This window comes from Callorhinus ursinus, unplaced genomic scaffold (assembly GCF_003265705.2).
Source record: "Callorhinus ursinus isolate GAN/ISIS: 27379988/994484 unplaced genomic scaffold, GSC_fseal_2.0 scaffold5, whole genome shotgun sequence".
In the NCBI taxonomy this organism is placed as follows: Eukaryota; Metazoa; Chordata; class Mammalia; order Carnivora; family Otariidae; genus Callorhinus; species Callorhinus ursinus.
In genome coordinates, this window is record NW_027397067.1 from 18,084,821 (window position 1) to 18,100,076 (window position 15,256).

A 15,256-nucleotide genomic window follows, 5' to 3' on the forward strand; every position below is an offset into this window, starting at 1 on the left:
ACAGAGACTAGAACATGGGCTAAGGGAATATTCCGATAGACCTCACATTAGATAATCAGAACGAGGCTTGGGGTGGAAATGAGCTACAAATGGAGCAATATGCAGGAACTCTTTTAAGGAAGACTCTATAAGAAATCTTGGTGATTGCTCAGGTAAAGGAGACATAGAGAAGGGAATGAGAGATAAGTGAGGTGTCAGGCCTGGGTGAACGAGAGAATGAATTACTGTGAAGTGGCAGAAATACATCCGAGAGGAGTCGGGAACTGTGTGTTACTGATAATAGAGACTTGAACTCAGTCTGGAGTTCTGGAGAGCCCTTAGTTGAACCTAATGGCAGAATCATTTCATTTCGTCATGGGAAGAAGATGAAGAGATAAAGACCTCTCTCTTGAGTTCTTATGTTGTAGTTTAAGAGCGTGTCTCCATTTTCTTGTTTTCACTTCTTGATTCTGGTGGTTGCCAACCTAAGGTAAGTTTTATATATCTGAAGGTAGATTTTAAGGGTTATTTCTACCTATACTTTTCAAAAAGTTAAAATTTCATTTTGAATTTAAGTATCTTCCTGTAGAGGGCACAGAGATAACTATACTTTTTATATTCTAAATGGTTTAATATCAAGCCTTTTGCCAATAGGATCCTGAGGTCAGTATATAAACTACTGTTTTTTTGAAGTTAAAAAAAAACAAGTTTATTTTATCTTAACTATAGAAAAATAAGTGTACAAAGTACCAAAATCAGTGTGAGTCCAATAAAAGGGCATATGAAATTTAGAGACTTTGAATGTTAGAATATATAACTGTTTGCTCAGTATTTTATTTATCCAGTCACAAAAACATCAGTTAACATCAATCAGTTAAGTACCTTTCATTACACTTGTGTTAAGGGCTAGAGATAAAATATTTTTTAAAGGCATGATCCTTCAACCGCTTTTATGTAGAAACCACTTTTCCCACTTTTAACCCTTACTAATTGAAGAGAAATAGATTTGTACAAAATAAAAAGACAACTCCCCATTATTGTTCTAGTCTTTGAGTTCTTCTGAAGCCTAGACATTGTACCCATCTGGTTCTTTATAAGACTTGGTGTAGGTACCAGTGCCTCAGGAAATTTTTCTTAAGTGCTAGTCCCTGGGCAGGACTGGGGAGCCTCTTCTCTGCTCTCATAGCAGCTTGTGAATTCTCTGTTAGTTCCTTTGGTGTGCCCAAGTGTAGTGATTTGTTTAAATTTGTCTTCCACTAGAACTCAAGCTTCTTGAGGATAGGTACCATGTCTTAAGTAAACATTTTTGTATTTCCAGTGCCTTGTACAGGGCAAAGTGTCTAATAGGTGATTGGTGAACAAATGAACAAATGAGTGCATGCATGCTATTTTCAACTAGTCCCTTATTTTGGAAGGTCTCCTTAATATTAGGTTAAAGATTTTAAAAATCGCTTCTCTTAGAACTTACATTTTCAAATAGTTGAGGCTTGTGAATTAGGTACCTTAATTTTATTAGCCAGTCTTACTCTTTTTTCTTCTCTTTTGGATGACTTCTGTTTTGAGTCACAAAATGTTATAGCTAGAAAGAGAGCTTACAGGTCATTTAATTCTATCCCCTAGTTGACAGGTTAAAGGGGGAAATCTGTGGTTAGAAAACTAGGCAGTGGCACAAGTGAGACTCAGTTACATCTTAGATTCTGATTCCAGTGTTCTTTCCCTGTAGTAGGCTGTTTTTAAAAATGCTGCTGCTGTTGCAATAGTAGTATATAATAATACAATATCTATTGTAATAATACAATAGTATAATAATACTAGCAGTAGTAGTGATAATAATTGTGCTGTTATTTGAGTTCCTAACTATAAAGTAGCTCTTTTACCTCTGTTTCATGCATGAGGAAAATAGAGACTTAGCAAAGACCAGCCACCACACAGCCAATAGCAGAATTATGTTCATCCAATTTTGTTTGTTTCTCTTTTCACTGTACTCTATTGTCTGGGTTATGCATGGTACCTTTAAAATCAAAATTCACAGTCCTTTTGTGTACATGTTATTTTAAAATTTAAAATTGCTTGTTTTGGACGTTACAAAAATCTTAACCTTGTTTCCTAACCAGAAAGGTGTGAATTAGGACTAAAAAAAAAAATGTCTGTAGTCCCTGGGGGCTCTAAATATCCTTTGATGATGAATATAATTAGGCACTCTGGCCACCAGTAGCAGTATTAGGATTAAAACCCAAAGTCTCCTTACATCAGAGTTTGGTGATCTTTTTCCCCCCCTGTCCCACAGTACTGGAAATTGTGTCCCGTTGGTTGATTTTTCTTGAAGCAGTGAAATGACAGAAATCTGTGTAGGTCATTTTCATACACACTCTGGAAAAGCTTTCATTTTATTGTCTAAGCTTTGATTTCTTTTCAGTCTCTATTTGAAATTTCTTTTGAATGACAACAGATAAATTCACATAAGTTCTTAATTGGAGAGATTTTTAAAAATATATCTCTCCAGGGGCTCCTAGGTGGCTCGGTTGGTTAAGCATCCGACTCTTGATTTCGGTTCAGGTCATGATCCTCAGGGTCCTGGGATCAAGCCCCGTACAACGTGGAACATGCTTGGGATTCTTTCCGTCTCCCCCACCCATGATGCACAAGCCTATATATATATTTATCTCTAACTATAATTCTTAAAGATAGAATGTCAGCTTTATATAAATTCTTGGGACTTACCAATAATGGGCTTGTATATTTTAGTCTTACCTGGAATTTTTTTTTTTTTAAGATTTTATTTATTTGACAGAGAGACCGCAAGAGAGGGAACCCAAGCAGGGGGAGTGAGAGAGGGAAAAGCAGGCTCTCCGCAGAGCAGGGAGCCCTATGCGGGGCTCAATCCCAGGACCCTGGGATCATGACCCGAGCAGAAGGCAGATACTTAATGACTGAGCCACCCAGGCACCCCTCTTACCTGGAATTTTTAAAGATATTTGCTGGCTTAATGTTGATCTAAAAATTAAGCTTGGAATTTCCTCTAAACTCTGACTACTATAGGGCTTCTTTTTTCATTACTGACTTATTTCTGTTCTTATGTTGGGCTTTCCATAGGGCTTTCAAAAAACTGTTCAGAGTCAGCAATGAAATGGAAGTAACACTTAGGCAGCATGGGCTGTAGCTCACTAAAGAAAGAAACTTAATCTCACGATTGATCTCCCAATTTAAATGTACCTTTAGAGTAAGTATCCACAGAACAGGTTAGAGCTGCATCCCTATAATATAGCTTTTCTCTAAATATCTCAAATGTAGTCATTCATTTTAGTTTTCTCTATGTTTACTTCCTAAGTTCAGTTCCTGAAAAATAACTGTTTCAAGTGTAGTTTCTAATGTAAACCTCACCTTTGCCTTACTGTGTGGTGAATAGGAAGAATGCCTTTGGAAGAGTTCTATATGATACCTTCCTGAACTTCTTCAAGAAATTCACAGTTGAACAGGAAAAAAGTACTAAGTGCATCTAGATCTAACAGACCAGATCCAATTTATATTTGTTCTTTTATAGCCATACCTTACATTTAAGAAATGGAAATAAACCTGAGTGACTAGAAACAACCCATAATTTTGGTGACAAACATTGTACATTAAAACCTTTATTGAGTAGAAACCATTTGACTAAATCAAAACTTTCTTGAGTTGAATATTGTTTGTAGATTTTTATTGAGACATGCAGCCAGTGAGACACTTTTTCAAATATCCTGTTTTTTTCCTTTTTTAGAGGATATTTCTTAAGAATTTGGGTTTAGGGTGATAGATTTGTAAACCCACAACAACAAATAACAACAACAATAACAAAAATAGTAATAAAGATTGCGCTCTTTTTACCAGGCATTTTACTGTAAATTTATATGCACTGTCTCACTTAATCCTATAACAGCATTATGAGGTATAAATGTTAGTTATCCTCATTTTACAAGTACGGATTTAAATCTTAGGTTCAAGGCCAGTTAAGTAGTAAGTAGCAGAGATAAAGTTTTTTAATTCCAAGAAACTTTTGTGCTTTACCTTTATTGCTAACCTGCTGATGCATAATCCTTAATTATCAAGTCAAAACACTTTGAAGCTGCTAGACAGTTGTTCTTTAGAAAATTGTTCCATTGTGTTTTTCAAGGGATGTTTAGCAGGGGGAGTTTTTTAGCAGCTAAGTTTTGGTGATAAACAGTTGCAAGGATTTCCAGTAATTCTTGTTACTTTTTTAAATTAGTACGATTTTCCATCACCAGTGTCATAGTATTAATTTTTATTCATTATCTGGTTGTACTTGAGTCAGACAAAGCAAGGCCCCTCCCCAAGTTTTGTGGTGAGTCTATTTAGAACCTAAAAGGGCATTTCTTTGGAGAGTTTTCTTTTGGGAGGTATGTTTTCTGCTTGATTTTAATTTTATAGTCATTGTATTTATAGATTTTTATAGATTTAAATACATACATATATTTCTAAGTATTTCTTATTGTATATCAAGAAGCATGAATTAAGAAATAGCTTATTGAGTGGCGCCTGGGTGGCTTAGTTGGTTAAGCGTCTGCCTTCGGCTCAGGTCTTGATCCCAGGGTCCTGGGATGGAACCCTGCATCGGGCTCTCTGCTCAGCAGGGAGCCTGCTTCTCCCACTCCCTCTGCCACTCCCCCTGCTTGTGCTCTCTCTCTGTCTGTCAAATAAATAAATAAAATCTTTAAGAAAAAAAAAGAAATAGCTTATTGATCAAATTGGTTGTCCATTCTTATATAACTATATTGATGATAATTACATAATCTGACATAAATAATCCTAATAGTTTGTTTCTCTTGACAGATTTTATTAAACAAAGAAGAGCAGGACTGAATGAATTCATTCAGAACTTAGTTAGGTATCCAGAACTTTACAACCAGTAAGTAATTTTCATTGTGTTTTGAAGAGGTGCTGAAACCAAATCTAAGAATATTGAATAAGCTACTGATCTAGATTTTATACATTCTATAGAATATTGTGCTGTATATGTTTGTAAAATCCTCAAGCAGTTTTCCCCTGGTGTCCTTAATCTCCTTTTCCCTCCATCAGCTCAAGACCCTAGTTATTTTCTTTCTTCCTTTTGTACTTGTATTAGTTTTTTAGATTAAACTTGAGAGAACATTACATAGTACACAGTTAAGACGTTTTTCTAATTATATTCAAAAAGCATTTGTTAAATCACTATATTGTACAGCTAAAACTAATATTACACTATATGTTAACTCACTGGAATTTAAATAAAACTTTTTTAAAAAGCACTTATTAAGTACCTGCTGTATGCATTGATAAGGTAAAGAGAGCCTTCCAGAGGCATAGGCTCCCTGTCTAGTGGGAGAAACAGACATATAAACAAGCAATTAAAGGTAGGAAAGTTTTATGATAGAGGTGCTAGAAGATAATGGAGAAAAACGTGGCCAGCTTTCCTTGGCCAGAGGGCAAGCAAGGCTTCCTGGGATTTAAAGGATGTGTAGTTGTTCGAGAAAAGGTAGGGAGAGCATCCAGGCAAAAGGGGCAGTACATGTAACAGAATCTACAAAAAGCCTGACATGTTGACACTTAAGTGTTTACATTTCACGGTGACTAGACTACGGAGTAGGTTTTCAGAAAGGAGATGAGGCTGAAGGAGTTAAGGGTCATGTACACATGCCACTATCCTTGTTCCGCCTGGGATGGTATTCTGTCGACCCAGACAAGGTCTCCAGGCCTTCTCCACATAGCATTGCAGACAGCCACTTAACAGGAAGGTGCTTTCCCGGCCCTGTGTGTGTCTCAGGCTAATAAGCCAGAAGGGTGGGTCCTATCGGAAATACAGTTAGATCTATGGTTTGAGATGTGTTTTCATTTTTGAGTCTGGTAATTAATTCATGGATATTCATTATAATTATTAATTTTAATTTACATATATGTTACTTTTTTATTTACATAACGTATTATGTTCTTAGAAGAATAGAGAGGATAAAGTAAAATATCTCGGGAGCTTTTCCATAGCTGTGTAGACATGAGGGTTGCCTTATGGATGGTGATGCAGACGTGACACACTTTAATAGTCCTTTCAGAACCACAACACTGAAGGACTGTATTTTTAGCAGTTGTTCTAAAACCGGTGACTACCATTTGTATAGTTCTTCACAGCGTGATTACTGAAGGTTTCTACCATTCTGAGCAAGTCCTCTGACCTCCTTTTTTTTAACTTAATATAACTTACTAAATTAGTAAAATACTAGAACTGGACCTCCTCTGACCAAGGTCTTCTGCCTAGTGCTTTGGATTTTCCCTGTTGCTCACAAGGACAAGGGTTGGGAAGAGGTGCAGCACCTCTGGTAGCTCTGGGCTTAGCCAGTGCATTGAGGAGCAGGTGCCTTTCCATTCTGGGCCTTCAGCAGGTAACGAACAAAATCAGGGAGGATCCTTGAATTTGGTATTTGTATGTCGGTCTTTTCCTCAGTAAAAGAGCGTTTTGTGATTTGGCTCTCTGAATAATTATTTTTTAAACATTATGCAGCCACTCTGGAAAGCAATATGGAGGTTCCTCAAAAAGTTGAAAATAGAGCTACCCTGTGACCCAGCAATTGCACTACTGGGTATTTACCCCAAAGATACAAGTATGATCCAAAGGGGCGCCTGTACCCCAGTGTTTATAGCAGCAGTGTCTACAATAGCCAAACTATGGAAAGAGCCAAGATGTCCATTGACAAATGAATGGATAAAGAAGATGTAGTGTGTGTGTGTGTGTGTGTGTATGTGTGTGTGTGTGTGTGTGTGTGTATGTATATATATATATATACAGCCATCAAAAAATGAAATCTTGCCATTTGCAATGAGTGGGATGGAACTAGAGGGTATTACGATAAGCAAAATAAGTCAATCAGAGAAAGAGAAGTATATGATCTCACTGATATGAGGAATTTGAGAAACAAGACAGAGGATCGTAGGGGAAGGGAGGGCAAAATGAAACAGGAAACCAGAGAGGGAGACAAACCATAAGAGACTCTTAAATCTCAGGAAACAAACTGAGGGTTGCTGGAGTGGAGGAGGGTGGGCAGGATGGGGTGGCTGGGTGATGGACATTGGGGAGGGTATGTGCTGTAGTGAGCACTCTGAATTGTGTAAGACTGATGAATCACAGACCTGTAACCCCTGTTAATAAAAAAAAATTATGCCTTTTTCCTAAGACAAATTCTAGGTATTCAGCTTAGATCCACCCCCTAACCATTAATTTTTGCTATCTGCCCTTGAGATTACTCAGATTGTCATATTAGTGGCTTGTTTGAAATATAGTTCCTAAACCAAGAAGTCGAATTTGTCTTCTTTGACAGAGCCTTACATGGAATAAATATAGAACAAATGTTGCTGGTGATTATTTCTCCTTGCATTTTGAAGTGTTACAAAGAACCTCTACCACTGTATATTAAATTCTAAATATTCATTCTGGATCTGGAAGTATAACATTTTAAAGATGTTATATTTGGTATTAAAAGTCAACTAAAAGCAATTTGATTATTTTCATTTTAACATTATACCATAAAATACACAATTCTTAAGTATACAACCTGATGGATTTTTATGTACATATACACCCTATAACTGCCACCATTCTATTCAAGGTAGAGGACATTTATAGAATTCCAAAAATAAATAGCCAAGAGTTTTTTCAAACTTAATTTTTCACTGACATTTTCTTTTTAATAAAAAATGACATTTTGTATTTTCTGGATCTCATCTTGGTGTTAACAGAGCTTTGTTAATTTTCACACTTTTAATTTATACATCAAACTATAAAATTGTACAGATTTAAGAGAGCAAGAAGAGAAGCCAATCATCAAGTGTATCTTAAACACCTACTGTGTACCTGTTACTCCTGTGTTAGGGAAATGCACTTTAAAAGTACCTTTACTTAATGGGGTGCCTGGCTGGCTTAATCAGTGGAGCATGCGACTCTTGATCTTGCAGTTGTGAGTTTGAGCCCCATGTTGGGTGTAGAGATTACTTAAAAATAAAATCTTAAAAAAATAAAATTATCTTTACTTATTTTAAAACAACTTTACTAAAATTTATTGTTAAAATTATTTAAAAACTGGAATAAGATAGGTTAATATTTATTTCCCGGATTTCTAGATTTAAAAAAAGGGTTTTCTGAGCGTATCAGCAGTGCATGATGTATTGTAAAGTAAAACAGTGACAAATTTGACTTAAAAACTTTTGAACCCCAGATATCACAAGTGAAATTAGAAACCAAAAATGTAGAAAAAGATTCCCATAGTAAAGGACAGTAGATAAAATATACTTAATATAGAAAGAGCTTGTACAGGTAGGACACACTTAAGACACCAGAAGAAATGGACAAAGCACATTAATGATGTATAAAAGAGGAGATACAAGCGGCTGATTAATTACCAGAGAAACTGAATATTTCCTTATCTATTTAAGAAATGCAAATGGGAGTAAAAATACCTTATTTGAGCTTTATTGCAGTATAACACATACAGAAAGGAGCACAACTCATGATTATACAGGTTAATGAACTATGAGAAAGTGAACACATCTGAGTTGCCACCTCCCAAGCCAAGAAATAGAACATTACCAGCACACCTGAAACCCCTCACATGCCTCCTCTCAATCTCTGTTCCTTCCCTCCTTCCCAGAGGTAATGAGTCTCCTGATTTTTAGCAGGATAGATTAAGGGGCCATTGTTGTACTTTATAATACATGGAATCATACAATATGTGTTCTCTGTCTGGCTTGTTTTCAACCATGTGAAAGTCATTTATATTGTTGGACATAGCGATAATTTGTTGATTTCCACTGCTGTATAATATCCCATTGTATGAATATACTCCAGTTTATCCATTTTACTGCTGATACACATTTGGGTTATTTTTATTTTGTTACAAATAATGTTGCCATTAACATATCTTTTCGTGCAATGTGCAAACATTTCTGATGTATTTGGAATAGAACTTCTGGGTTGTAGGGTATTATATATTTAACCTTAAGGGATAATGTTAAAAATGTTTTCCAAAGTGACTGTACCAGGTAATACTTACACTATCCATGTCTGAGATCACACTGCTCACCTCACCAACACTTAGTATTGTAGTCTCTTCAATTTGAGCCATTCTGGTGAGTGGGTTGTGGTATCTTACTGTTGCATTTCTCTTTCACTAATTACTAATGAAGTTGAGTGCCTTTTCTTTAAATTACTTATTTTTACTTAAATTATTACAGATAGTAATATAAACTAATATTTAATGCTAATCAGAGCTGGAGAGGGTCTTCAGGATGTTCATATACTGCTGGGAGAGAATAAATTAGTATAACCTCTCTGGAAATCAGCTTAACAAACTATTTAAAGCCTGAAAATGGTTTGTAATTCAGACCAAATAATTTTATTTTTAAAAATTTGTATTGAAAATCCTAAATGCAGTTCTAATATTATGCACTAAGATTATCATTGCAACATTATTTGTAGCAGTGAAAGTTGTATAGTAAAAAGTTAGAGGCCATCTAAATATTCTAAAGTGAAAGAATCATTGAGTAACATTTAGTGCGTTCTTATTATACAGCATCATACATCTATCAAAAGTGACTGTTTACAAACATGGGGAAATGTTTATGATGTAATTTTTAGGCAAAAAAAGCCCCAGTAAGATAAAAATATTTTAAATACAGGGTAGTCTTAACAGTGCAGGAAAAAAAATTGAAATAAAATACCACCAAGATTAGTAATAGTTGCCTCTGTGTGGTAAGATTGAAGATCCTCACCCTCACCTTTAAAAACAATTTTTGTTGAGATAAAATTCACATAAATATAATTTACCCTTTTAACTGTTTTTAAAGTAAAGTATACAATTTTGTGGTATTTAGTATATCACATTGCTGTACAACCATCACAACTATCCAATTCTGTTGCCTCAAGGCTAATCTAACAACATCACTCCAAAGAGACTACAGTTGACCCTTGAACAACATGGGTTTGAACTGTGTGGGTTCGCTTATGCATGGATTATTTTTTGGTAAATACAGGACAGTACTGTAAATGTGTTTTCTCTTCATTACAATTTTCTTAATATTTTCTTTAGGTTACATTGTATATATATGTAATATGTATGTTATGTATATATATGTATTACATATATATTGTTTATATATGTAATGCATATAACACAAAATAAGTGTTAACCATTTATGTTATTGGTAAGGCTTCGGGTCAACAACAGGCTGTTAGTAGTAGTTAAATTTTGGGGGAATCAAACAGTTACACATGGATTTTCAACTACATGGGGCGTTGGTGTCCCTAACCCCCATGTTGTTCAAAGGTCAACTGTACTTTTGAATTTCTCCTTCCCCCAACCCTTGGCAACCACTAATCTGCTTTTCTGTCACTGTGGGTTTGCCTATTCTGGACATTTCATATAAATGGAGTCGTATAATATATGACCTTTTCTGTCTTTTTTTTTTTTTTGGCCTAATGTTTTTGAGGTTCATCCATGGAGTATTAATGTGTCAGTACTTCATTCCTTTTTATGACTGAATGATATTCTTTTGTATGGATATGTTACATTTTGTTTGTCTGTTCATTTGGGTTTCTACTTTTTGGCTATTGTGAATAATGCTGCTGTGAACATTTGTGAGTTTTTGTGTGAATATGTTTTTATTTTTCTTGGGTACATACCTAGGAATGGAATTGCTTAGTCATATGGAAATTCTATGTTTAACTTTCTGAACTGCCAAACTGTTGTCCACAGTGGCTCTGTACGTTCTCACCAGCCCTACTGTTTTTAAAAATTATTTTTCATCTTTCTGAATTTCTACAATGAATGTATATTTTATTTAATCATTAAGGACAATTTGAGGAGGAGGTACCTCAGATACAGAGATTAAATTATCCCTCAGGGATGTCATTAATGCAATCATGTCACTGCATTAGTGCATTAAGGCCCCTCTTGGGGGCACCCGGCTGGCTCAGATGGTTGAGCATCTGCCTTCAGCTTGGGTCATGATCCCAGGGTCCTGGGATCGAGTCCCACATCGGGCTCCTGGCTCAGTGGGAAGCCTGCTTCTCCCTCTGCCTCTCCCCCTGCTTGTGCTCTCTCTCTGTCTATATCTCTGTGTCTCAAATGAATAAATAAAATCTTAAAAAAAAAAGGCCCCTCTTGTATTTTAGTCTTATTTTTTTCTCCATGTTTGATCTTCATTCCAATTTTAGTATATGTGCTGCCGAAGCGAGCACTTCATGTTTGATTTTCATACCCATCTCTTCATCCTTCCTGTTGATACCCACTTTCATATATTTGTTATGTCTTTGGAATTTGCTTATTGGGTATTGCTTCATGTCTGTGAATATTTAATATATATACAAAAATGATACTGTACTACCTTGTTTCTGACTCTTGAGTAGAATTCTCTGTGGGCAGTGACCGTAGCTTTCTTACTAATTTCTTTAGTGGTAGATGCCTATTTTACTTCTGATTCACTACCAGAGAGAAAGTTAGAATGAGTATCCTAGTCACGCATCTTTCACTGAACCTGCACATGATTTATTTTTTGTGGTTTATTCCTAGAACTGGAATTTCTGGGCCCAGGAAAAATGCAGATACAGTTTCACCAAGTATTGCCAAATTCCTTTTCAGAAAAGTTGCCTCATTTCACATTCTTACTAGCAATGCATGAGGGTGTCTCTTTCCCTGTATCCCTACCAGCTTCTGATATTATCTGTCTTTCTAATTGCCAGTTAATGGACATAAAGTGGTATTTCATTAGTGTTTTAATTTTTATTTCTTTGGTTATGAATTAAGCTAGACATCTTCCTTACCATTTGGGTTTTTTCTTTATGAACTGCCTTGTTTATATCTTTGACCATTTGTCTGTTGGATTCCCTATTTTTAAAAAATTAATCAGCCTGTTCCTTTTATAATATTGATGGATTGTATTGGCTTTCATACTGTAAATGCTACTGTGGTTATTTTCATTTTAAAAGGGAGAAAAGCTATAGAAATGCTTTCAAAGTCATAATAAAGTTAATTTTTGTTTTTAGTCCAGATGTCAGAGCATTCCTTCAAATGGACAGTCCAAAACATCAGTCAGATCCATCAGAAGATGAGGATGAAAGAAGTACTCAGAAGGTAGTAAGAGGGATTATATTTTTTAACAGAAAAAAATACCATTCCCCAAAGATGAAATTGCTGGCAACTTTACGGCAACATTTACTTACAATGATGTAATTTCATCCATTGTAAATTTTTTACTTTGTAGAATACATAAAAACAAATGTGTACACCTCTTACTGGTTACTACTTATTATAAAATTTATAAAATGAGGACTTTTATGATGAAAAGTAATACATGCTAGTATTTAGTAAGGAAGAGTAGTAGGAAGTTTAGTTAGTAGAATGTTTTGAAAATAGATGTAGAGGCACCTGGGTGGCTCAGTTAAGCGTCTACCTTTGGCTCAGGTCATGATCCCAGGGTCCTGGAATTGAGCCCTGCATTGGGCTCCTTGCTCAGCAGGGAGTCTACAGCTCCTTCTCCTTCTGCCTGCCACTCCCCCTGCTTGTGCTCACTCTCTGTCAAATAAATTTTAAAAATCTTAAAAAAAAAATTGATGTTATTACTTCCTTATCCCTAACCAGACCAGTAATTTTTAACATTTTAGTGGTTTTCTTTCTCATCTTCTCTTAATATATAAGGATTTTTTAGTTACCTAATTTTAATTGTACAATATATGCAATTTTATATTCTCTCTTCACTTTACCTCTTAATTTTTTATCATTATAAATCTTCATAATCATTAACATACTTAAACTGTTGTTTTGAATTTTGACCAGCAGGAAAGGCCTTTCAACCAAAATGTTAATTGAATACTTCTTCTACATTGCCAAGTTTTTATATGCAGAAGAACCAATACGCATGTGTCAGTTGGTATAACTTAAGTTTTATTCCTGTAGGTACATGCACATAATCAGTATGTGTTCCAAATCAAGAATAGTATATTCTTATTTTTTTAATCATTGTGATAACAAATAAATAAATAGGATAAGTCGTGGCTTATTATAAAGATGTTTTCAGCATTTACTTTAGAAAGTGATGTGAGAAAGGTAAATTATAAAACTTAACCCAGAGAATTATTATTTAGCAATTAAAATTATAATGAAAAAGTGTATATAAATATGGTAACACCTTTATAATTAATAAATGATGAAAACTGTATATGTTTGCTTAATATATGAATGAAAATCAGAGGTATTGGGTTCAAGTGCGTTTTTGTCTTTATAATGTATTATTTTGTCATGGTTCTGTTTTTGTGATTTAAAAGATAATATGAATCAGAACATTACTGTCTCACAGCTAAAATCTTCATTTGGAAAATAGACATATTCCTTTTTTGTGACTACTCTAAAGTAGTAATTTTGCATTTCTGATGCCACAAGAGGGTTTTCAGTTAAGAGAACTGATTTATCTTTTCCATTTGTGACGTGGTTGATCCTAGGACAACATAAAAGGATATTTTAACTTTATATCTTTGCAATTTGTCAAAAGAAAAACTGGGAGAGCATTTGTAATAAATAAGGCATATTTGTAATAAATAAGGCAAAAATATTTATGTAAAAATGTCATACAAATGGATTTTTGAAAAGAAGGATATTTAAGACCCCAGTAGATTAAGAGAAAAGGGGCATGAAGAAATACTGTAAACAGAGATGTGGGGGAATGTTCAAGCTCAGTACCAGTAGCAAGTGAAATTTGTACAATAGAGATTTTTTTTCTCTGCCAAATTAACAAAAATATAAAGTAAATAAAATATTTCAGGACTGATAAGGGTAAAGCACAGGCACCTTAAGGCTTTCCTGGCATTTCTATAATTTTATGCAACTCTTTTGGAAAGCAGTTTGGCAATGTGTACCAAACATGAAAATATTCAAATTATTTAGGATTTGATGCAAATGAAATAATTCTTCACACAGAAAAAAAGATTCGGGGTGCCTGGGTGGCTCAGTCATTAAGCGTCTGCCTTCAGCTCAGGTCATGATCCCAAGGTCCTGGGATCGAGCCCTGCTTCGGGCTCCCTGCTCCGCAGGAAGCCTGCTTCTCCCTCTCCCACTCCCCCTGCTTGTGTTCCCTCTCTTGCTGTGTCTCTCTCTGTCAAATAAATAAATAAAATCTTTAAAAAAAAAAAAAGATACTCATTTTAGTATAGTTTATGTGAAAAATTAGAATCAATTTAAATATTCATCAAATAGTGTTTGTCCCCATATATTGTATATTTTGAAAATAAGATAATATTTTAAGTTTTGACATACTGTTACCTGAAATCAGGGTGTAAAATTTTATATTCATATTCTCACAGGGATTCCAGTTTTTTAAAGTTACATAGACTGTTTGAAATTGCTGTAATATTTGCAGAATCATGTTAATAAGGTTATAGATTTTTTAAAAGCATTTTCTTCCTGATACTTTCCATATTTTCCAATTATGAGTATATTTTTAATTGAAAAAGATGAAACTGACGAACCATGAGAGATGATGGACTCTGAAAAACTGAGGGTTCTAGAGTGTAGGGGGGTGGGGGGATGGGTTAGCCTGGTGATGGGTATTGAGGAGGGCACGTTTTGCATGGTGCACTGGGTGTTATGAACAAACAATGAATCATGGAACACTGCATCAAAAACTAATGATGTAATATATGGTGATTAACATAACAATTAAAAAAATTAAAAAAATCAAAAAAAAAAAAAGAAAAAGATGAAACTTAAAAATATTTTAAAGAATAAAATGTATGTAACCCTGATTTTTCCATGTTTTGCTTGGCAATCATGTTGAGAATATATAGGTTTAGGTCATTTGAAAAATATCTTGCCTTGCTATAGGAGACAGCTGGTTTTTGAAGAAAGAAGCTTCCCGAATTCTGGTTCCTGTTCTCTGTCACTTTTGGCCTCAGATCTGAATTTTATTTCCTTTCTCTTTTTTCATCCATAAATCTGAAACTTGGACTAGGATCTCTTGCAGTTTTAAAATATGGATAAAAAGAATCTCTTCAGAAAAGGGAGAGAATCTCAAGCAGACTCCCTGCTGAGTACAGAGCCCAACCAGCAGCTTGATCTCAAGACCCATGAGATCATGACCTGAGCCAAAATCATGAGTGGGATGCTTAACTGACTGAGTACCCAAGCACCCTGCTGTAGCTATTTATTAAGGACTTCTAAGCCAGAAAATATCTTTCAGGGCATCTGGACCTTTCCCCTTATTTAGTGAGAGAAAA

The 15,256-nt window shown here is 35.0% G+C and overlaps 1 protein-coding gene across 4 annotated transcripts in view; it reads left to right on the top strand.

Moving 5' to 3' along the window:
• SGK3 (serum/glucocorticoid regulated kinase family member 3) overlaps positions 1 to 15,256 on the top strand; it is a 139,266-nt gene that overhangs the window by 84,444 nt on the left and 39,566 nt on the right. For all 4 annotated transcript variants that reach the window (XM_025870680.2, XM_025870681.2, XM_073892847.1 and 1 more), the window contains 2 exons: positions 4,804 to 4,879; positions 12,035 to 12,122. In XM_025870680.2, the coding sequence (XP_025726465.1) occupies positions 4,804 to 4,879; positions 12,035 to 12,122 (164 nt within the window). The remainder of the gene's footprint in view (positions 1 to 4,803; positions 4,880 to 12,034; positions 12,123 to 15,256) is intronic.